General features: G+C 42.6%; 1 protein-coding gene across 2 annotated transcripts in view; it reads left to right on the top strand.

The window, feature by feature from the left end:
• The window catches only part of LOC137355794 (intercellular adhesion molecule 5-like), a 34,563-nt gene that overhangs the window by 7,396 nt on the left and 2,683 nt on the right, over window positions 1-24,484 (top strand). For both annotated transcript variants that reach the window (XM_068021313.1, XM_068021314.1), the window contains exons 3-7: window positions 14,568-14,882; window positions 16,073-16,366; window positions 17,008-17,289; window positions 22,574-22,819; window positions 23,155-23,436. In XM_068021313.1, the coding sequence (XP_067877414.1) occupies window positions 14,568-14,882; window positions 16,073-16,366; window positions 17,008-17,289; window positions 22,574-22,819; window positions 23,155-23,436 (1,419 nt within the window). The remainder of the gene's footprint in view (window positions 1-14,567; window positions 14,883-16,072; window positions 16,367-17,007; window positions 17,290-22,573; window positions 22,820-23,154; window positions 23,437-24,484) is intronic.

Here is a 24,484-nt window from a genome sequence, read left to right as displayed (position 1 = left end):
CATCAGACCAGTGGGAGTCATTCAAAAAAGAAATAGTGAGAGTTCAGGGTCAACATGTTCCCGTAAAGGTGAAGGGTAGACCAACCAGTCTAGGGAACCCTGGATGTCAAGGAATATAGAGGATTGCATAAGGGAAAAAAAAGGAGGCTGATGGCAGATTCAGGGGGCTAAAAACAGCAGAGGCCCTAGAGGAGTAGAGAAAGTGTAGGGGGGTACTTAAAGTAATTAGGAGAGCGAAGAGGGGGCATGAAAGAACATTGGCGGGCAAGATAAAGGAAAATCCTAAGGCATTTTATAACTATATTAAGGGCAAGAGGATAACCAGGGAAAGAGTAGGGCCCATTAGGGACCAAAGTGGCAATCTGTGTGTGGAGCTGGAGGGTGTAGGTGAGGTTTCAAATGATTACTTTTCATCTGTGTTCACTATGAAGAAGGACGATGTAGGTGTAGAGATCAGGGAGGGGGATTGTGATATACTTGAACATATTAGTATTGAAAGGGAGAAAGTATTAGCTGTTTTAGCGGGCATAAAAGTGGATAAATCCCCAGGCCCAGATGAGATGTATCCCAGGCTGTTATGTGAAGCATGTGAGGAGATAGCAGGGGCTCTGACACAAATTTTCAAATCCTCTTTGGCCACAGGAGAGGTGCCAGAGGACTGGAGGACAGCGAATATGATATTACTGTTCAAGAAGGGTAGCAGGGATAAACCAGGTAATTACAGGCCAGTGAGTCTAACATCAGTGGTAGGGAAACTATTGGAAAAAATTCTGCGGGACAGGATTAATCTCCACTTCAAGAGGCAGGGATTAATCAGGGATAGTCAGCATGGCTTTGTTGGGGGAGATCAATAACGAACTTGAGTGAATTTTTTGAGGAGGTGACTAGATGTGTATATGAGGATAAAGCAGTTGATGTAGTCTACATGGACTTCAGTAAGGCTTTTGATACGGTCCCGCATGGGAGATTGGTGAAGAAGGTAAGAGCCCATGGGATCCAGGGCAATTTGGCAAATTGGATCCAAAATTGGCTTAATGGCAGGAGGCAGAGGGTGATGGTCGAGGATTGTTTTTGCGAATGGAAGCCTGTGACCAGTGGTGTACCGCAGGGATCGGTGCTGGGACCCTTGCTGTTTGTAGTGTACATTAATGATTTAGACGTGAATATAGGTGGTATGATCAGTAAGTTCACAGATGACACGAAGATTGGTGGTGTCGTAAATAGAGAGGAGGAAAGCCTTAGGTTACAGGACGATCAAGATGGGCTGAAACAGTGGCAAATGGAATTTCATCCTGAGAAGTGTGAGGTGATGCATTTTGGGAGGACTAACAAGGCAAGGGAATATACAATGGGTGGTAGGACCCTAGGAAGTACAGAGGGTCAGAGGGACCTTGGTGTACTTGTCCATAGATCACTGAAGGCAGCAGCACAGGTAGATAAGGTGGTTAGGAAGGCATAGAGGATAATTGCCTTTATTAGCCGAGGCACAGAATATAAGAGCGGGGAGGTTATGATGGAGGTGTATAAAACGCTAGTTAGGCCACAGCTGGTGTACTGTGTACAGTTCTGGTCACCACACTATAGGAAGGATGTGATTGCACTGGAGAACTGCAGAGGAGATTCACCAGGAGGTTGCCTGGGCTGGAGCATTGAAGAGAGACTAGATAGGCTAGGGTTGTTTTCCTTAGAGCAGAGAAAGCTGAGGGGGGACCTGATTAAGATATACAAAATTATGAGGGGCATAGATAGGGTAGATAGGAAGAAACATTTTCTCTTAGCAGAGCTGACAATAACCGGGGGCATAGATTTAAGGTAAGGAGCAGGAGGTTTAGAGGGGATTTGAGGAAAACATTTTTCATCCAGACGGTGGTTGGAATCTGGAACACACTGCCTGAAAGGGTGGTAGAGGCAGGAACCCTCACAACATTTAAGAAGTATTTAGATGGGCACTTGAAATGCCATAGCATAGAAGGCTACGGGCCAAGTGCTGGAAAATGGGATTAGAATAGATAGGCTTGATGGCTGGCACGGACACGGTGGGCCGAAGGGCCTGTTACTGTGCTGTATAACTCTACGACTGTATCACCTGCTGAGTATTTCCAGCACTTTCTGTCTTTATATCAAGTTTGCACTTGTTCAGCGGCTGAATAAGATTCTGTTATAGGCATGCTTACATTTGGTTTTCTAGTGTGCAGTTATGATTTCTATTCACAAAAGGGATCTGAGTGAGCCTGAAACTATGGACAAATTTCACTGATCAGTGGCTTTTAAGCTGGTTCCTTGGGTTGTTGTAGTAAGCATACTTGATGCTTTGGAGACCTCCAGAGTAGTTACAAGTGAACGAGCTAAATTTTAATTCTTGGGAGGAATGTGTCAGACACGTTCTGCCTTTATAAAAGATTATGGAACATTGTAAGTACTTGGGAACCTTGCTCTTTCAATGATTTCTTAAGGCTTCTGATTCTGTGTCTCATTTGGGCCTCTGAAAGAAGATAAAAAGTATTGATGCACACAAGCAAATCTTAATTTACCTGGCATGTGTACTCCAGTTGTAAGATCTGTGTAAGAGCAACTGTACTAATCTTACTGCTACAGATTTATGAGTTCTGCACTAGATACTCACAGATTCAGCATCACCAGTTTCTCCTGTAATCAGACCTCACATCCATTACGATCTGAAGTGTACCTTCCGTTACCAATGTATAGTAAAATATGCCCTGGGGCCATAACATGGACACCTTGTTGCGTGTGCTGAATACAACAACAGTACACATGCTTACATGTGTTCTCCCAGCTTTTATGGAAGGTGGATTGAAAAGGATTCCAGCAAAATTAAGGTGGAAGTGAGAAAACTGGTATATTTTACATGAAATATGTGAATGAGCAGAATACAGCTTTTATAGCTGAAAAGCTCATCCATGTCTTTGTTACCTCTGGACTTGACTATTCCAATCATCTCCTCCCATCTTCCAACTGTTACGACTGAGGTGGGAGGAGTGCACTGTTAATTCAGTCCCACTTCTCCACAGGTCACAACATATTTGTTTTAAATTTTCCCACTTACTTAAACAGTCAATCAGATGCAGTATATTCCCCAGTATAGAACACACTAACTCGGTTTCTTTACTGAACAACAAAAATAACAGTTTATTATCAAACAAGTCTTAACTAGTAATAAGGTAAAACATAAACACACAGATCGAATTTTTAAAGTTCCTACATTAAATTTTTAAAAGTCCCCTTTCTACCTTAGCCAAATTTTAAAGTCCCTTTTTACCTTAGTCCCTTCAAACTCACACACACACTCAAATACACCGGTTAACCGAAAAAGTAAAAAACGATTTTTAGATCAGAGCTCTGTTGCAGACAAAAAGAGCCTGGGTAGATTACTTGCTCATTTTTTGAAGTGAACAGCAGATGAGATATTTGGTTCCAAACTGGCATACAGTCTAACTTCTGAGCACATATAGTCAGGTCACTAGAATCTTTCACAGGACAGTTCTCATCAGGTGGCGTTGAGAATTACTTTTAGCAAGCCTTTCTCAAATACAGGAAACAAGACAAGTCGACACAGTGAACTTTACAGAATCTTTTAGGGAATTGCGGAAAGCGAGCTGGGTTCTGGTCTTCTCTTTTTTATGGAATTCTGTCCTCCTTCTGCAGCAAATTTGACTTTTATCTCCTTCCAGAAGGTCAGTCACACACACACAGTATTTTTATTTTTAATACTTACCAGCAGAGCAACTACCGTGTCTGTCCGGCCTGACCCGACCTGACTCGATCTGGATTTGGCCCAGCCTGACCCGAGCCCAAAGTCTGGCCCCAGAAGATGGACCCGACCTGAACCCGACACATGTCATCAGGTCCATTCGGGTTTGGGTCAGGTAGCAGGCCTCTACATGGCACTACTTTGAAGAAGAGCAGGGCAGTTCTCCCCGGTGTCCTGGCCAATATTTATCCCTCAATCAACATCACAAAAACAGATTATCTGGTCACTATCACATTGCTGTTTGTGAGAGTTTTCTGTGCCCATACTGGCTGCTGCATTTCCTGCATTACAATAGTGACTACACTTCTAAAGGTACTTTGTTGGCTGGAAAACGCTTTGAGACATGGTCATGTAGGGCACTATATAAATGCAAGTCTTTTTTTCTTTTCAGTCATCTGTCCTCATATCTTCTTATGTAGCTTGGTGTCAAATTTGTTTGATAACGCTTCTGTAAAGGACCTAGGGATGTTTTACTATGTTAAAGGCACTATATAAATGCAAATTGTTGTTTACAAACTGTATTCTCCCATTTATTGATTTATATCCATATCTGGAAGTCCTGTTGGGTGTCAACTTCAATCCTTTAGGACTGCACTAACACTGAGTGCAGGGCAATCTGCATTTTCTCTTCTATTCAGTGATTGCAATGTCTGAATACAAGTGAAGTTTGTGCTGTCGAAGATGTATTTACACAGTTCCATTTCATGGTTTAAGACTTTTAAGCAAGCAGCACAAGCTCCTCCTCTGGATCCAAAATCAAACAGGGCAGCGGATTTCTGCAAAAATTGGGAATGCTAATAGGTAGAGAGGACTCTAGCCAACACAAACCTATCCTGGGTATCCGGGAGCAGGAGTAGCCTCATTGTACACCAGACTCTTTGCAGAAGCTCTCTATATAAGGATCTGGATTAAGGAGTTTAGAAGATGTAAGTTTGGTATATGGTGCTGGATTTGTATAGCAAATGTAACTCCTTTATTCAAAAAGGGAGGGAGACAGAAATCAGGAAATGACAGGCCAGTTAGCTTCACATCTGTCTTGGGGAAAATGTTAGAAGCTATTATTAAAGACGTTATAGCAGGGCATTTAGAAAAATTCAAGGTAATCAGGCAGAGTCAACATGGTTTTGTGAAAGGGAAATCATGTTTAACCAATTTATTGGAGTTCTTTGAGAGAGTTACAAGTGCTGTGGATAAAAGGGAACCGGTGGATGTATTGTACTTAGATTTCCAGAAGGCATTTGATAAGATGTCACATCAAAGGTTATTGCAGAAAATAAAAGCTCATGGTGTAGGGGGTAACGTATTGGCACGGTTAGATGATTGGCTAGCTAACAGGAAACAAAGAGTAGGCATAAATGGGTCACTTTCTGGTTGGCAAGATGTTACAAGTGTTGTGCCACAGGGATCTGTGCTGGGGCTTAAACTTCTTACAATTTATATAAATGACTTAGATGAAGGGACTGAAATTTGTTGATGACACAAAGATAGGTAGTAAAGTAGCTTGTGAAGAGGACATAAGGGGGCTATAAAGAAATATAGATAGGTTAAGTGAGTGAGCAAAGACCTGGCAGATGGAGGAAAATGTGGGAAAGTGTGAAATTGCCCACTTTGGCAGCAAGAATAAAAAAGAAGCATATTATCTAAATGGTGAGAGATTGCAGAGCTCTGAGATGCAGAGGGATCTGGGTGTCCTAGTGCATGAATCGCAAAAGGTTAGTATGCAGGTACGGCAAGTAACTAGGAAAGCTAATAGGATGCTATCATTTATTGCGTGTGGAATTGAATACAAAAGTAGGAAGGTTATGCTTCAGCTATACAGGGCATTGGTGAGACCACATCTGGAGTACTGTGTACAGTACTGGTCTCCTTATTTAAGAAAGGATGTAAATGCGTTGGAGGCAGAACAGACCAGGTTTACTAGACTAATACCTGGAATGGATGGGCTGTCTTGTGAGGAAAGATTGGACAGGCTAGGCTTGTATCCGCTGGAATTTAGAAGAGTAAGAGGCCACTTGATTGAAACATATAAGATTCTGAGGCGTCTTGACAAGGTGAATGTGGAAAGGATGTTTCCCCTTATGGGAGAATCTAGAGCTAGGGGTCATTCCTTAAGACAGAGATGAGGAGAATTTTTTTTCTCTCAGAGGGTCGTGAGTCTTTGGAATTCTATTCCTCAAAAGGCAGTGGGAGCAGAGTCTTTGAACATTTTTAAGGCAGAGGTAGATAGATTCTTGATGAGCAAAGGGGTGGAAATGTGGAGTGATCAGTTCAGCCATGAACTTATTGAATGGCAGAGGTCGAAGGGCCGAGTGGCCTACTCCTGTTCCTAATTCGTGTGTTCGTATTTGCGTGTCTTGAACTTCAAGATGGCTGGTTTGCCACAAGCAGCCCTAGGTAAGTCCTTTCACATTGCTGAAAGTAATTGTCAAATGTATTGCTGATTTAATGCTCTCGGACTTACATAAGAACTAGGAGCAGGAGTAGGCAATTCAGCCCCTTGAGCCTGCTCCGCCATTCAATACGTTCATGGCTGATCTCATCTTGGCCTCAACTCCATTTTCCTGCCCGTTCTCCATAGCCCTTCAACCCATTACTAATTAAAAATCTGTCTATCTCCTCCTTAAATTTACTCAATATCCCGGCATCCACCACAGTCTGGGATAGTGAATTCCACAGACTCACGACCCTTTGAGAGAAGTAATTTCTCCTCATCTCTGTTTCAAATCTGCTACCCCTTATCCTAAAACTATGACCTTTCATTCTAGATTGCCCCACAAGAGGAAACATCCTCTCTATGTCTACTTTGTCAATCCCCTTAATCATCTGATATACCTCAATTAGATCTCCTCTCATTCTTATAAACTCTAGAGTAAAGGCCTAAACTGCTCAATCTCTCTTCAGAAGACAAACCCCTCATCCCTGGAATCAATCTAGTGAACCTCCTCTGAACTGCCTCCAATGCAACTACATCCCTCCTCAAGTAAGGGGACCAAAACTACGCAATACTCCAGGTGCGGTCTCACTAATGCCTTGTACATTTGCAGCAACACTTCCCTACTTTTATATTCTATTCCTTTAGCAATAAGTGCCAAAATTCCATTTGCCTTCCTTATTACCTGCTGTACCTGCATATCAGTTTTCTGCGATTCATACACGAGGACACACAGATCCCTCTGCACCGAAGCACACTGAAGTTTCTCTCCATTTAGATAATTTGCCTTTCTATTCTTCTGACCATTATGGATAACCTCACACTTATCCATGTTAAACTCCATCTGCCAAATTATTGCCCATTTATCTAACCTATCCATATCCATTTGTAAATTATTTATTTCTTTATTGCAACTTACTGTCCCACGTATTTTAGTGTCATCTGCAAACTTGGCTATAGTACCTTCTATCCCTGCATCCAAGTCATTAATATAGATTGTAAATAGTTGGGGTCCAAGGACCGAAACCTGTGGCACCCCACTAGTTACATGTTGCCAACCAGAAAAAGACCCATTTATCCCGACTTTCTGTTTTCTGTTGGTTAGCCAATCCTCTATCCAAGCTAATAAATTGCCCCTAACCCCATGTGATCTTACCTTGTGTATTAACCTTTTGTGTGGCACCTTATCAAATGCCTTCTGGAAGTCCAGATATACTACATCTACAGGATCCCCATTATCCACTTTGCTTGTTACATCTTCAAAGAACTCTAGCAAATTAGTCAAACTCGATTTACCCTTCATAAAACCATGCTGACTCTGATGGATTGCATTTTGACTTTCTAAATGTCCTGTTATTACTTCCTTAATAATGGATTCTAACAATTTCTCAACAACAGATGTTAAACTAACTGGTCTATAGTTTCCTACTTTCTGCCTCCCTCCCTTTTTGAATAAGGGCATTATATTAGCATTTTTCCAATCCACTGGAACCTTTCCCGCATCCAGGGAATTTTGGAATATTATACCCAATGGATCCACTATCTCTGCTGCCACTTCTTTTAACACCCTAGGATGCAGCCATCAGGCCCTTGGGACTTGTCTGCCTTCAATCCCAATAGTTTGCTCAGTACTTTTTCCCTAGTGATGATGATTTTTCTAAGTTCATCCCTTTCTATAACCTCTGCATTAACTGTTACTATTGGGATGGTACTCGGGTCCTCCATCGGACAAACAGAGGCAAAATTCTGATTTCGTGCCTCCGCCATTTCTGTGTTCCTCTCTATTAACTCCCCAGTCTCATCCTCCAAGGGACCAACATTCACTTTAGCTACTCTCTTCCCTTTTATATACTTACAGAAGCTTTTGCTATCCGTTGTTATATTTTGCACGAGTTTTCTTTCATAATTTACCTTTGCCCTTTTTGTTATGTTTTCAGCCTGCCACTGGCCTTTGCAATATGGTATGCCTTAGTTTTTGTCTTTGTTATCCTTAACTTCCTTGCCATGGGTGTTTTTTCCCTCTCTTACAATCCTTCTTCCTCTCTGGATATATTTTAGTTGGGAGGAATTGAATATCTCCTTAAACATCTGCCACTGCTCATCAACTGTCCTACCTTTTAGTTTTTCTGCTCAGTCCACAAGGCCCAAATCTGTCCTCATGCCTATGTAATTACCTTTGTTTTACTCCATAATGCTAATGTGGGACTCCAGTTTCTCGCCCTCAAACTGAATTTGAAATTCTAGCATGCTATGATCACTCGTCCGTAAAGGATCCTTAACTATGAGATCAGTAATTAATCCCACCTCATTACACAATATCAAATCTAGAATAGTCTGCTCCCTAGTTAGTTCCACAACATATTGCTCCAAAAAATAATCTCTAATACATTCAATGAACTCTCCCTCAAGGCCACCCTTGCCAATTTGATTAATCCAGTCTATATGCATATTAAAATCACCTATGATTATTGCCGTACCTTTCTTATAAGCCCCCAGTATTTCCTGGTTTATACTGTGCCCCACTGCGGAACTACTGTTTGGGGACCTACAGATTACTCCCACTAGGAACCTCTTTCCTTTGCTATTTCTTATTTCTACCCAAGCTGATTCTACGTCTTGATCTCCAGTGCCTGTATCATTTCTCACTACAGCACTGATCTCTTCCTTTTACTAACAAAGCTACACCCCCTCCTTTTCCTCCTGCCTATCCTTCCGAAATACTGAGTACCCTTGGATATTCAATTCCTAAACCCGGTTTCCCTGCAACCACGTCTCAGTAATCGCCACTAAATCATACCCAGTCGTGTCTATTTGCACTGTTAACTCATTTATTTTATTCCGAATGCTTCGTGCATTCAGATACAAAGCCTTTAACTTTGTTGTATTATCAAATGTCCCTACTCTTGTACAATTCCTTGGTGCAATATGATGTTCACACGTTCTGTCCCTTCCTTTCATTTTCTGGTAACAATCAGCCTCATCACTAACCTGCACTCCTACCTTCTCCTTTAATTTTAACTTCCTGTTTTTCCATGCAACTGAACCCTCCCCCCCCCCACTATTTAGTTTAAAGCCCTATCTACAGCCCAAGTTATGCAATTCACCAGGACTCTAGTCCCAGCATGATTCAGGTGGAGCCCATCCCATCAGAACAGCTTGCTCCTTCCCCAGTACTGGTGCCAAAGTCCCATGAATTCGAACCCATTTCTCCCACACCAATCTTTGAGCCACGCATTTACCTCTTTAATCTTATTGACCCTATGCCAATCAGCTCGTGGCTCGGGTAGTAATCCGGAGCTTATTACCTTTTTGGTTCTGCTTTTTAATTTAGCCCCTAGCTGCTCATATTCCCTCAGCAGAACCTCTATCCTCGTTCTACCTATATCATTGGTACTTATGTGGACCATGAAAACTGGATCTTTCCTCTCCCACTCCAAGTTCCTCTGCAGCCCAGATGACACATCCTGAACCCTGGCACCAGGTAGGCAACACAGCCTTCGGGACTCTCGATTTTGGCCACAGAGAACAGTGTCTATGTCCCTAACTATACTAACCCCGATTACAACTACATTTCTCTTTTCTCCCCCCACTTGAATGGCTCCCTCTCTGGTCAGTTTGCTCATCCTCCCTACAGTCCCTGCTCTTGTCCACACAGGGAGCAAGAATCTCGAACCTGTTAGACAAGGGCTGAGGCTCTTGCAACACTATCTCCTGGATCCCTCTACCTGTCTCACTCATAGTCACATCCTCCTGTCCTTGACCACTGGCCGAATTCAAGGTAGTTAATCTAAGGGGTGTGAATGTCTCCTGAAACACAATGTTTCCCCCTCCCTGATGTGTCGCAGTGTCCGAAGCTCAGACTCCAGCTCATCAACTCTGAGGCGGAGTTCCTTGAGCAGCCAACACTTGCTACAGATGTCGTCACTAGGAACCACAATGGGGTCCACCAACTCCCACATCATGCAGGTACAACACATCACCTGGCCCTGCATCTCTATTTTATTTAATTAGATTTTAATTTGTTTTTAAAATTTCCGCCTGGTCTTTAGTTTTTTAATCCGCTTTAGTTTTTAGTTTATATACTAATAAATCGATCAAGTCTTACTCTATATTTGATTTCAATTTAAATTAAAACCTTACCAGAATACTGACCCCAGCTATTTTCTGTTTCCTTGCCCTCACTGTTGAATGTGACGTCGCTCTGATGTCAATTTTCAGTTTTCACCCCCCCCCCCGCCCCCCCCCCCCACCCCGTCTCTGCTCCCACTGCATTTTTCTCTTTCTCTGGTCTCAGTTCTTGGCGTGCTTTTTAAAGCTCTGCCCCCGCTGTGTTTTTTTTTCTCTGTCTCTCTCTCTCTCGCACACTCTCGCACTCTCTCACACTGGTCTTTGAGTTCTTGGCACGCTTTTTAAAGCTCTGCTTTAGATGATAACTCTAGTTACCTGGATTCAGGACATGGGATTACATGAACTGGAGTAGCCATATGAATACCGTGGCTACAAGAGCAGGTCAGAGACTAGGAATCCTGCGGCGAGTAACCCACTTCCTGACTCCCCAAAGCCTGTCCACCATCTACAAGGCACAAGTCAGGAGTGTGATGGAATACTCTCCACTTGCCTGGATGGGTGCATCTCCAACAATACTCAAGAAGCTCGACACCATCCAGGACAAAGCAGTCCACATGATTGGCACCCCATCTACAAACATTCACTCCCTCCACCACCATTGCACAGTGGCAGCAGTGTGTACCATCTACAAGATGCACCGCAGCAAAGCACCAAGGCTCCTTAGACAGCACCTTCCAAACCCGCAACCTGTACCACCTAGAAGGACAAGGGCAGCAAATGCATGGGAACACCACCACCTGCAAGTTTCCCTCCAAGTCACACACCATCCTGACTTGGAACTATATCACCGTTCCTTCACTGCCGCTGGGTCAAAATCCTGGAACTCCCTTCCTAACAGCACTGTGGGTGTACCTACCCCACATGGACTGCAGCGGTTCAAGAAGGCAGCGCACCACCACCTACTCAAGGGCAATTAGGGATGGGCAATAAATGGTGGCCTGGCCAGCGACGCCCACATCCCATGAATGAATTTAAAAAAACACATATCCAGGGTTCAGTGCCCAGCATAACTGAGTTACAGAAAACCAATTAGATTGTGCTGAAATTCTACTCCTACCACTAATGGAGCCATCGTTTAATGAGGAATGAAAGTCTTGGCTTAAAGAGGGGCAAAAATGGCAGCTCAACATCCCTGGATATAGAGTTTTCAGGTAGGATAGAGAGGGGGATAAAAAAGGAGTGGGTGTAGCATTATTGGTTAAAGAATTCATTACAACTGTGAGGAGGGATGATATGCTAAATGAATCATCAAATGAGGCCATATGGGTTGAGCTCAGAAATAAAAAAAGGGGCAACCACACGACTAGTGTGTACTATAGACCCCCAAATAATGAAAGGGAGAGAGAAGGACAAATATGTAGGCAGATTTCTGAGTGCAAAAACAATAGGGCAATAGTAGTTGTGGATTTCAACTACCCTAATATCGACTGGGTTACAAACAATGTGAAGGGCACAGAGGACACAAAATTCTTGAACTGCATTCAAGAGAACTTTTTTAGCCAGCATGTAAGAAGCCCAACAAGAGGGAGTGCAATTCTAGATTTAGTTTTTTTTAATTCAATCATGGGATGTGGGTGTCGGTGGCTAGGCCACCATTGATTGCCCATCCCTAATTGTCCTTGAGAAGGTGGTCATGAGCTGCATTCTTGAACCGCTACAGTCCATGTGGGGTAGGTAGACCCACAGTGCTGTTAGGAAGGGAGTTCCAGGATTTTGACCCAGCGACAGTGAAGGAACAGCAATATAGTTCCAAGTCAGAATGGTGTGTGACTTGGAGAGGAACTTGCAGGTGGTGGTATTCCCATACATTTGCTGCCCTTGTCCTTTGAGTTGGAAGAGGTCGCGGGTTTGGAAGGTGCTGCCTAAGGAGCCTTGGTGCTTTGCTGCAGTGCATCTTGTAGATGGTACACACTGCTGCCACTGAGGGAATGAATGTTGAAAGTGCTGGATGGGATGCCAATCAAGCAGGCTGCTTTGTCTTGGATGGTGTCGAGCTTCTTGAGAGTTATTGGAGCTGCACCAATTCAGGCAAGTGGACAGTATTCCATCACACTCCTGACTGTGCCTTGTAGATGGTGGACAGGCTTTGGGGAGTCAGGAGATGAGTTCCTCCGCAGAATTCACAGCCTCTGACCTGTTCTTGTAGCCACGGTATTTATATGGCTACTCCAGTTCAGGAAATGAAGCTGGGCAAGTGGATGAAGTGGCAGTGGGAGACTATTTTGGAGACAGTGACAATAATACAGTTAGATTTAGCATTGTTATGGAAATGGACAAAGATAAAAGTTCTAAATTGAGGGAAGGCAAATTTTACGAAGCTGAGAGGTGACCTGCCGAAAGTAGATTGGATACAGCTACTTGAAGGAAAATCAGTGGCAAACCAGTGGGAGGCATTCAAAAGCAAGATTTTGCAGGCACAGTGTCGACATGTCCCCACAAAGAAAAAGGGTGATACAGCCAAATCTAGAGCCACTTGGTTAGTTAGAAGCATACAGGGTAAGATAAAGCAGAAACAGAAAACTTATGACAAAAAAACTTAATACTTTAGAAAGCTTAAAGAAGTATAGAAATTGCAGAGATGAAGTAAAAAAAGAAATTAGGAAAGCAAAGAGAGGACATGAAGAAATATTGGCAGGCAAAATCAAGGAAACCCCAAAGATATTTTATCAGTACATTAAGAGGATAACTAGGGAAAGGGTAGGGCCTATCGGAGATGTACAAGGCAACTTATGCATGGATGCAGAAGATGTGGGCAGGGTTCTTAATGAGTACTTTGTCTCCACAAAGGAGAGGGATGATGCAGACATTGGAGTCAAAGAGGAGAAGTGTGAAATATTAGATACGATAAGCATAATGAGCGAGGAAGTACTAGAGGGTCTGACGTCCTTGAAAGTGAATAACTCACCAGGGCCGGATAGATTTTATCCCAGGCTGTTAAAGGAAACCAGGGAGAAAATTGTGGATGCTCTGAGAATCATTTTCAAATCCTCACTAGATACAGACAGTCTACGAACGTTGCACCATTGTTTGAAAAGTGTGTGAAGGATAGGCCAAATAATTATAGGCTGGTCAGTTTGACCTCAGTGGTGGGCAAATTATTAGAATCAATTCTGAGAGATAGGATAAACTGTCACTTAGAAAGGCACGGATTAATCAGGGATAGTCAGCGTGGATCAAAAAACATGGGTGGTTGATGGTCATGGCGGACTGGGTGGGCCGAAGGGCCTGTTTCGGTGCTGTATCTCTCTATGACTCGATATCCCTTCCGCTGTTTGCAACGGGCAAGGTACAGGCTGTACCCGACCAGCCTGTGCTTGCAAAACTCAAAACACAGTGTCCAACATTAGCTGTGATTCCGCGATTGGACAACATTTGCTAAATAATCCTCGGTGTGCTAAGAATTATGCTTTTAACCAATTTAAGATTGTCAGTTGGGCTCGCAGTGTGGGTGCATTTGTGCAAACTGGAAGCTACATATATTAATACACAGGGCCCTGTTCTTTGCAGACAGAAAGAACATGTACACACATTGTGCCTGTTTCACCTGAACAAAATAAGTGACAGCCATTTGCTGGTTCATTCCATAGGGCAATGCTTTGACCAATCAGAGTCAAGCTGCCTGGTTGAAATTTCAAACAAAGCTTGGTAGTTATCTGTCACCATAAACTGGTGCATTCTCCATGGCAACGCCTCTACCAATCAGAGTCCACTTCCCAACCAATCAGCACTCTCTTCTCATACAGTATAAATTTGTTGCTTCCCTTACATTGGTATTCCTGTGATTTGTCCTGATGAGTGCAAGACGAAAAGCTTCGACAAAATATCTCTATTCTCAGCAATACTCAAGTTCTGTACTACCAAATGACTAGTTAATTTACAGTTAGACTATTTTAAATGTTTAAACAATGCAATAATTAAGCTTCAGCTTATAATTTGCATGCATTCAGTTCAGTATTTGGAACAAATATAGCTTTGTCAGTTTATTTTAATTCAAGGTGTGTTCAGTTGGGGATCAGATTCTATGTAGATGCCAATTGTTTCAGTATTCCACTTTAGGAAAACTTCTTGCCTGAAAATACAACTTTGTGTAGTTATTGCTAATGGGGGAGATTGAACATGGTATTTGTGGTTGGGATAAAGTCATGTTGCACATATTCACTCAGATGCATGTGTGATGGAGCAGAGGGTGCCCAGATACATTATTTCAGTGAATTATGTTAACTGATTCTCCTTTAACAGATCGAGAGTTAAACATTACATCACCTCCTGAAGTGCTGGAAGTTAACAAGACATATAGTCTGGAGTGTATTGGTCCGAGGGTCTATCCAAACAATAAACTCAAACTCACATGGCTGAGAGGGAGTGAGATTGTTCAGAGGAATTTCACAGGAGAAGAAGGTTTCCCGGATGAAGATAAAAGACTGAGGAACATCTTCAATTTCACTGCAAGTATGTCAGATGATGGACAGGAGTACACCTGCTTGGCAGAGGTGGACTTGGGCTCAAACACCACAAAACCAATCACAAACTCCTCTGTGACTCTGCAAACTTACTGTAAGTTCCACTTGAACAAGAAATGTTCTCTTTTTGAGAATGGTTAAATATCGATAATTTGTAGAGAATAAACAGTGGGAAGCAATGCAGTGATGATCTCATTAGCTCCTGTTTTATCCATACCACAAAATGTGTTGGATAAGAATTGTTCATCTTGGACCCACCTCAAATATGCAGTTTTCTCAATTGCCCAAAGTGTAGCGGTAAATTACTGCAAATCTTTTAGCCAGCTAGGGTGTGCGCAAAGCTTAGTTTGAATGGGTCAAGAAAGATTTTGCAGGACCTCTTCTACCAGCCTAAGATCTTATTAACTTGACTCCAAAAAGACATCCAAGGACCCTAACCTGATTCCTGGTATGAAGATGAGCTCTGCAGTGTAGCAAGAGGAAGGCTAAAGGACACTCTCAGGAAGGTGTATAAAATATTAAATGCTATAGATAAGTCAATATTAATCGAATAAGAAGATAATAGTAGGTATCTTTTACTCAATAATCTTTCAGGCAATGCTTGAATACTAGGCTCGCAGAGATAAGCCATTAGTAAAATGAGCTTTCTGGGCCAAATGGCTTTTCCCTGTGCTTGATTACTCTTCTGCAACAAACAAATTGGTGCAAAGTATGTTTATCTCCAGGATGGCCCACATGTTGATATTATCACTCTCCTGCTTTTGCCAGATGGCAGCCAGATGCTTCCTAATAGTGACGGGAATGTCTGAAGGAAACTCATGTGACAGCTTTGCACACCTCATAGTGGTCAGTAGAGGTGATGGTCAAGGAGCAGATCAGTCAATCTCTCCATGCAGGAGCAGCAAAAAAGCTTGAAAGATTTACACCCAGAGTCACCCACACTGAGGTCTGAGCCTCAACTGGGATGTTGTAGCAGATACAAGTAAAGATCACAATAAAGGTTAATCAGTGAATGCATCAGACTGTACCACTCATAGTGGCTGGCACAAAAGTAGCAGATTTAGATACTAGGGCTGCCTGAAGAGTAGGAAGAATTAATTAAAAAAATAAAGTATGTGATCTCCTGATGATGGCTCCAGTTTTCTCTCAGTGAACAGTGTGATAGACTCCTGGGATGTGTGTATTGGGGAATACCAGTACTGGTCAGTTTTCCACTCTGTCCAATAGCAACTGAATCACAGCACAGCAAATCAAAATGAAGTGAATTCCTTGTCTGTGTTGCAGCTTTTCTGGATCCACCTCGAATCCTTGACAAGAGGCCCATAGAAATGAAGCAAGAGGCCACGTTAACATGTGAGGTCCCAAATGTCTATCCTGCTGAGAAGATGAGAGTCAGGTGGTTTCAGGATGGTAAAGAACTGAATTCAGTTACAACAAGGCCAAATTCTAATACTGTCCGAACAACAACGACATGGAAACCACAGGTGGCTGGTCTGATGGAAGTCGTCTGTACAGCAGATTTTGAGGAATATCCATCAGTTCCACCAAAGAATGATAGCGTCTTCATTGAGGTGTTTGGTAAGGATTCTGGTTGTGGAGGCATTATGATTAGATAGCGTTCTGATAGTTCATGATAGTCAAAATTGCAGCATGTCAGGTTTACTTTAAACAATAAAATCCCTTCCGTTGAGTGACAAGTTAGGAAGTTTATTCAAATATTTGCATATTCACAGATACTCAAAGAGAAGCAGCTTAAGATGTCTTAGTGACACTTGGTATTCCAAGATCATGAGAAAGTGTTAGTCACACTCGATATTCCCTGATTAAAAGCGAGTGTTGAAACAAGTGACTGGATTTGGATTGTAAACACAATATTATGTCTCATCTTGACAAAGGAACAATCATGTAATGAGATAAATGAGTTGTGCTCAGTGATGAGTGAGTACATTTCGTGAAGATAGGGTATGATCTCAGATTTTTTTAAAAATCCGGTTCCACTTACAAAATCATGTATCAGATGGTCATTGATTGAAAGTGATTAAAGTTCTCTACCCAGCCTTAGTGGAGTAGCTGGATGTGTCTGTGTGGCACAGGCATGTAATATGGATCAATGATAAAACAGCACAACAGATCAAGTCTCCAGGATGAATTTTCACACTGAGCAGCTGCAAGATAAGCTTGGGAGTGTTTCTAACAACTTTTCTCTATTATTTTTACAGTTTTTCCTGACCCTGAAATCCAAGTACCAATCAGCCCTGAAGGAAACCCAGTTAATATTACCTGCAGTGTGTTTAATGTCTCAGGGGAACTTCAACTCAGTCTGAAGAACAGAAATGACATATTAGTGAATGAATCAAGCCGTACTGGGCTCAGTATCTACTATACTGTGGATGCAGAAGCAAAGCTGGATGGACAGCAGTACATCTGCGAGGCTGAACTGAAACTTCAAGATCCGTCAACAAGCCGTGTTAAAAAACAGGTTGACACCCTCCACGTCCTGTGTAAGTTGCATCATTTTGGTTACAAATAGTTAGTGAGGTTTTTTAATTTCGAATGGAGACCAATGAAACTCATACTGACCCTTCTCTTAGTCCTGAAAAAAACAGAATTGGTCTCATCGCATTTATCCTGCTTTCCAGTGGCATTTTTGTCTCTGAGGTTGATCAGAATGCAGAACACAGGACGGGGCTGTGTGGGGACACTGTCCATTACTGACCACAGATTGCAATCACGTGAACGTGTGTCCTGGGACCCCATATAGCAAGGTACATGTCCTGACCAGACCATTGGGTGAGATGCTAATTGAAGGCCAGACACTTCCACAGGGACAAGCGAGGAGCAATTGGAAGCTGAGCCGTACTGGGCTGTTGTAACATGAGGGATATTAATAGGATCTATTAAATGGGAGATGAAGAATGCTAAAATAGCATGTTCAACAGAGTAACAGTTGTGAAGAATGAAAAGAGAACATCTAGCTCATGAATACTGCAGAAAGACTGATGTAATTGTCCAACACTCATGGAGAAATACTCTGGGGAGAAATGATCCTATTTTGTCTGAAACGATATTGTGATGGAAAAAAAGAAAAACATAGGCCGGAATTTTACACTGCCCCAGCGGTGGCGTGGGTTCGGTGTAAAATTGAGTGGAATGCTCCGGGATGCCTACCTGCCCTGCTTCCGCCTCCGGACAAGTTTATGGCGGGGGGGTGGGAAATGGCCCGCCCACCCGAGGCCAATCAAGGCCCTTAAGTGGCCACGTAGCCGCTGATTGGCCGGCAGCTCACTGAGGCGGGACCTCCTCCCTCAGGTGGGTGGAGGTCCCGCCTCAGAACAATTAAAGCCTGGGGAGCCGTGAATTACGGGACGGATCCCCAGGCTAGGCGGAAGCGGGTTCACCACCATCTTTCATGTCGGAGTCCGGCTCCCATCCATCCACCGTAAAATTCTGGCCATAGAAGCAGAGAAAGTATCACACTGGAGAAAGAAATTAGAGGTTCATCTAGCCCACCCTCTTGTCGTAACTGCTGATGTTTGTCTCTTCAACATTCTTGTGTAATTTTACTTTTTTTTAATTCATTCATGGGATGTGGGCATTGCTGGCTAGGCCACCATTTATTGCCCATCCCTAATTGCCCTTGAGAAGGTGGTGGTGAGCAGCCTTCTTGAACCGCTGCTGTCCATTTGAGGTCGTGGGTTTGGAAGGTGCTAAGGAGCCTTGGTGCGTTGCTGCAGTGCATCTTGTAGATGGTACACACTGCTGCCACTGTGCGTCAGTGGTGGAGGGAGTGAATGTTTGTAGATGGGGTGCCAATCAAGCAGGCTGCTTTGTCCTGGATGGTGTCGAGCTTCTTGTGTGTTGTTGGAGCTGCACCCATCCAGGCAAGTGGAGAGTATTCAATCACATTCCTGACATGTGCCTTGTAGATGGTGGAAAGGCTTTGGGGAGACAGGAGGTAAGTTAATCACCGCAGAATTCCCAGCCTCTGACCTGCTCTTGTAGCCACAGTATTTATGTGGTCAGTCGAGTTCAATTTCTGGAACATTTCTATGCTTTGTGGATTCTTGGTTCCCATTTTCTGTCCGGGAATATTGAGGATTTGGAATCTGATGCAATATCTGAAGGAGGCACCATTTTGTTCAGGTGGAAACTTTGGGGGAAAGGCCTCAGCGCATGGAGGTTTAAAAAGGCTGCCATCTGAATGCAGTGAGAGGCTTTTTAATATATTTATTCTACATTGCCACCCAGTGGATCTGTAATGGAGCCACATGCTTGCACACAACTGACTTCAAAGATGAAAATAGTTTCACTACTGGGCTGGCACTAACAATGCATGGCAGGTCTTTCAGCGTTATAAATATCAGTCAAAGTGACGAATACAGGCATGACTGGTACAGTAGGTAACTGTTGACAGTCTTCCGATGGGATTTCCCATTACCAGAGTTTGACACATGAGTTTTGAAGGTATTTTGAAATAGAATGCTGTGACTCTGTGATTTAAAAATATAACAGATAAATATATTGTATTGATATGTTTATTGTTTGCAGTGGTCATTCGGTTGTTTATTTAGAAAACAATTGCATCATCTTTATTTAAACAGGTTAACACTTTTGATAAAATAGCATAGAAATGTCAAACATAGAAACATAGAAAAATAGCAGCAGGAAAAGGCCATTCGGCCCTTCAATCATGGCTGATCATCCAAACTCAGTACCCTGTTCCCGCTTTCTCCCCGTATCCCTTGATCCCTTTAGCCCTAAGAACTACATCTAACTCTTTCTTGAATATATTTAATGATTTGGCCTCAACTGCTTTCTGTGGTAGAGAATTCCACAGGTTCACCACTCTCTCGGTGAAGAAAACCCTCCTCATCTCAGTCCTAAATGGCTTGCACCTTATCCTTAGACCGTGACCCCCTGGTCCTGGACTCTACCGCCATCGGGAACATCCTTCCTGCATTTAGTCTCTCCAGTCTTGTTAGAAATTTGTAGGTTTCTATGAGATCCCCTCTCATTCTTCTAAACTCTAGCGAATACAAGCCTAATCGACCCAATCTCTCTTCATACGTCAGTCCTGCCAGAAATCAGTCTGGTGAACCTTCACTGCACTCCCTCCATACCAAGAACATCCTTCCTCAGATAAGGAGATCAAAACTGCACACAATATTCCAGGTGTGGTCTCACCAAGGCCCTGTATAATTGCAGCAAGACATCCTTGCTCCTGTACTCGAATCCTCTCGCTATGAAGGCCAACATACCATTTGCCTTCTTAATTGCCTGCTGCACCTGCATGCTTACTTTCCGTGATGATGCAGAAGGACACCCAGGTCTCGCTGCACCTCCCCCTTTCCCAATCTATCGCCGTTCAGATAATCTGTCTTTCTGTTTTTGCCACCAAAGTGGATAACCTCACATTTATCCACATTATACTGCATCTGTCATGTATTTGCCCACTCACTCAACCTGTCCAAATCACACTGGAGCTTCTCTGCATCCTCCTCACAGCTCACACTCCCACCCAGCTTTGTGTCATCTGCAAACTTGGATATATTACATTTAATTGCCTCATCTATATCATTAATTATATATTCTGGCTAGCACTGATCCCTGCGGTACCCCACTAGTCACTGCCTGCCACTCGGAAAAAGACCTGTTTATTCCTACTCTTTGTTTCCTTTCTGCCAACTAGCTCTCTCAGTGTCAGTACCTTACCACCAATCCCATGTGCTTTAATTTTAACACTAATCACTTATGTGGGACCTTATCGAAAGCCTTCTGAAAGTCCAAATACTCCACATCCACTGGTTCTCCCTTATCTATTCTGCTAGTTACATCCTCAAAAAATTCCAGTAGATTTGTCAAGCATGATTTCCCTTTCGTAAATCCATGTTGACTTTGTCCGATCCTGTCATTGTTTTCCAAGTGCTCTGCTATTGCATCTTTTGTAATGGACTCGAGCATTTTCCTCACTACTGATGTCAGGCTAACTGGTCTATAATTCCCTGTTTTCTCTCTGCCTGCTTTTTTACATAGTGGGGTTACATTCGCTACCCTCCAATCCATTGGAACTGTTCCAGAGTCTATAGAATTTTGAAAAATGACCAGCAATACATCTACTATTTCCACTTCCTTAAGTACACTGGGATGTAGATTATCAGGCTTGGGGGGATTTATTGGCCTTCAATCCCATCAATTTCCCTAACTCCATTTCCCTGCTAATACTGATTTCATACAGTTCCTCCTTCTCACTAGACCCTATGTTCCCCAACATTTCTGGCAGGTAATTTGTGTCTTCCTTTGTGAAAACAGAACCAAAGTATGTATTTAATTGGTCTGCCATTTCTTTGTTCCCCATTATAAATTCCTCCATTTCCGACTATAAGGGACCCACATTTGTCTTCACTAATCTTTTTTTTTTGTATTGTATATAACACATTGTATTAATCGATTAATTACGAATATTGCACTGTAAGATTTCAACAATAGTTCAATAAGTCCATCTAACTAGAGAGCTGTAAAACTCCTCTTAGAACCGTTTAACCAAAGACCACCCTTCTCTATTCTCAGAGTGGTGCTCAATCAGCTATTCAAAAACAGGATAAAGTAGACATCACTTGGAGATCTCTCAAAAGTGGCACTCAAAAGTTTGCTCTTTGCTGCAGAGTACAGGGACAATTATTCTGCCTTTACTCCTGTGCTTTATTTGACCTGGGAGTGTTTCATGCTGACTCTGATGTTATGACTAGGTGAGTAAGAGGTCTAGGGTTCCCTTTCAGTCTTCATCTGGTCTTCTGTAACAGGGTTTAATTTTAAACACATTGTGTTTTTAGCTCCCCCTTACTGAATCCTTGTTCGCCACTTTCCAATTATAAGGCAAAAAAAGTAGCACAAACATGCTTTCTTCGGTTTAACGAAGAAAATTTAAAATTTATTAAACTTAAACTCTAATTCGGTTAACGCCTACGGATACATGCCATGCCCCATGCTAGCATGCATACCCGTTGCACACATGCAAATAGAGACAGAAAAGAGCAGAAGAAAAATAAAGTGGAAAGGTTTGAGGCAATATCTGAAGAGTTATTGTTACAGTTCTTCGAGCTCACTGTAGAATCCTTGATTGTAGGTAGATCTTGGTTTTGTTGGGGCCCAGTATTCTTCTTAAACCTTGTTCGCTGTAGGAGACTTTTCTCTCTTTCTCTTGGGGTTCATGTGTCTTCAGTGGATTCAGAGGTTTGTGAGAAAGAGATGGGAGCAGACAGGAGATGCATCTTCTCAGTCCAGGAGCAAACAGCTTTCAGCAGAAAATGTTTGTACAAATTCAAAAAACTCAGGTTGCCCAGCAGGTTAGTCATGTGACTAGCTGGTTTGAGCATGTCCATTTATGTATTCAGTCATCTTAGCAGTCAACCTGGAATGTGAGCTCCCCCACCTTCACCTGGTGATTAAAACTCCATTGTGGGTTGAATGTCAGGGAATGGCTGCTTTGTTCTTCCAAACACCATCTGTTAATACGCAAATGTATTTTCCAGCCATGGCTGATCTGCTTAGCAAGTCTTCTTCACTCTAGTAACAGGTTAAAATCAATGTTCATGACAAAATTAATGTAACTCGTTCTTGGCAGGTGGAGGCCCAGCATGACACTGAGTTTTCATACAGAAGTCAGTTTTATTCTGAGCACTGACATCTGGAGAGCACCAAAATAAAATCACCAGAAAGATCTGAAAAGTATTTGAGCTTTGTTATTCAATTTCAAGTTTTAATTTTGTATTCTAATGAAATTTACAGATGCTCCAATGGAAGCACAGATCTTTAAAGCACAAGAAGACTGGATTGAAGGGAAATCACAGAATTTAACATGTCATGGTGCAGGGAACCCAGCTCCCCAGGTGTTCTGGACCAAAGATGGGAAGATACTCAGCAGAGAGATACTCCACATCCCATCAGTTCAAATGTGGCATAGTGGTCTGTACACGTGCACAGTTACCAATGAGTATGGATCCAGAAACTCCTCTGTAAATTCAGTCATTTTGTGTGAGTAATGGATTACAGGAAGTGATATCCTTATGCAAGCTGATCCAGTGAGTGGCTGTTATGTTGAGTTTATATTTACAAAGAAACTGCATTTCACTTTGGCTTTATAAAATGACAGATGAGTGGGAGTAAATTCCAGGCAGTAACACTCACTGGACTTCAATCCAACTGTAGGGATTCAGATGTTCTGAACTGGCTGTTGAAGATGGATGAGAGCACAATATGTGACTAAGTTTGGGAATGCAGCTAATCCAAGCACTGATGTGGTGCTGTGTCAGTGATCCTGTGATGTGCCTTTCCTGCCTCTTTTCATCTTTTCCTTTTCTCTTTTCCAGATAAACCTCAAAATACAACCATATCAGTAAATGACCAAACCGTGTCAGGGGTTCCAGTAACCCTCAGTGAAGGTGATGAGGTTACAATTATCTGCAATTCCAGTGGAAACCCCACGCCGACATTAAAGTGGGAAGCCCCCAGTAATGGCAGGAACATTCAGGATGGTCCTCTTGGAGTCCTCCATATTTCCCACGCAACATCAGAACATCAAGGCATTTATAAATGTACAGTTACCAATAAATATGGAACTGATGAGAAGGAAGTGGACATCAGGATCAAAGGTCAGTTTGTAATATTGGTCAGAATGCAAAGAATAAATAATTATTCCTTTGTGGATTGAAGCAGCATTTCTGTTATCCCAAATAAATCCCGAGTGCCATTTCGGTTTACTTAACTCAGTTATTCATTTATTTTCTTTAAGACTCCTCCTGTTCTACTCCACACTTGCTGGCAATGGGCCAAATGGATAAACTACTGCCTGCCTCTCACAATGCTGCTCTGTAATTGGCCTCTAGGACATTAGTAAGAATGGCCCAGAGTGATACTCCCTTCCACTTGTTTCTCTTTGTGTGTAGGAGCGCCTTATTCCTGCTCTGTGTTTGCCCAGACTGCCTGAGCAATAACTCCGCAGCAGGGGAGTTGCAGCTGTGAATCCACACACTGCCGGTCATGGTGCAGGGTGTTGGCAGCTCAGTGAGCTGCATCACATGGCTGGGCTTCAATTCTAATAGTGAGGGGGGGCAATCACAATGTAAAACAAAACCAGGAGTGGCTGCAACAGAGCAGGTCAGTCAAAATCTGTGCAGAGAATGGATGGTGAATGTTTTTGGCTGAAAAATGGAAGATGAGCAAGATCTTCAAATAGAATTAGAAGCAAAGTGTAGGGACAAACAAACAGAAGAAGTATCAGTGAAATTTGGCTTTAAAGAAAAACAGGAAATTGTTGGATGACGTGCGATCTTTGCAGCAGAAAATGGAAAGATTTATTAAATTAATGAAAGATAATAGAGGGACATGGAGTGTGTAAGGAGGTAAAATGAGAAAATCGGAGTGAGTTAAAAAAATGGAACTCCTGCAGATCAGGTAAGAAATTGAAATAGAAAAGCCTAGCAAAACACAGTTGTCAATTCCAAAAAGAGAAATAGGAGGCGAATAGCAGGGTTACAGATACCCCTCTCTCCTGTTCCCACATCATTCTTTGTTCTAACAAAGGGTCTCCGCCTTAAATATAAACTCTTCATCCCTTCCCCGACACTGACTGGTGCACTCCATGCCAGGGAAGATGATGGACTCTATAGTTATGATTCAGTAAAATCTAAGTTCCACAGA

The sequence above is a fragment of the Heterodontus francisci genome, chromosome 43 (genome assembly GCF_036365525.1).
Source record: "Heterodontus francisci isolate sHetFra1 chromosome 43, sHetFra1.hap1, whole genome shotgun sequence".
NCBI classification, from domain to species: Eukaryota; Metazoa; Chordata; class Chondrichthyes; order Heterodontiformes; family Heterodontidae; genus Heterodontus; species Heterodontus francisci.
The sequence above is the reverse complement of the archived record's forward strand: the minus strand, read 5'-3'. Positions and strand labels throughout refer to the sequence as shown.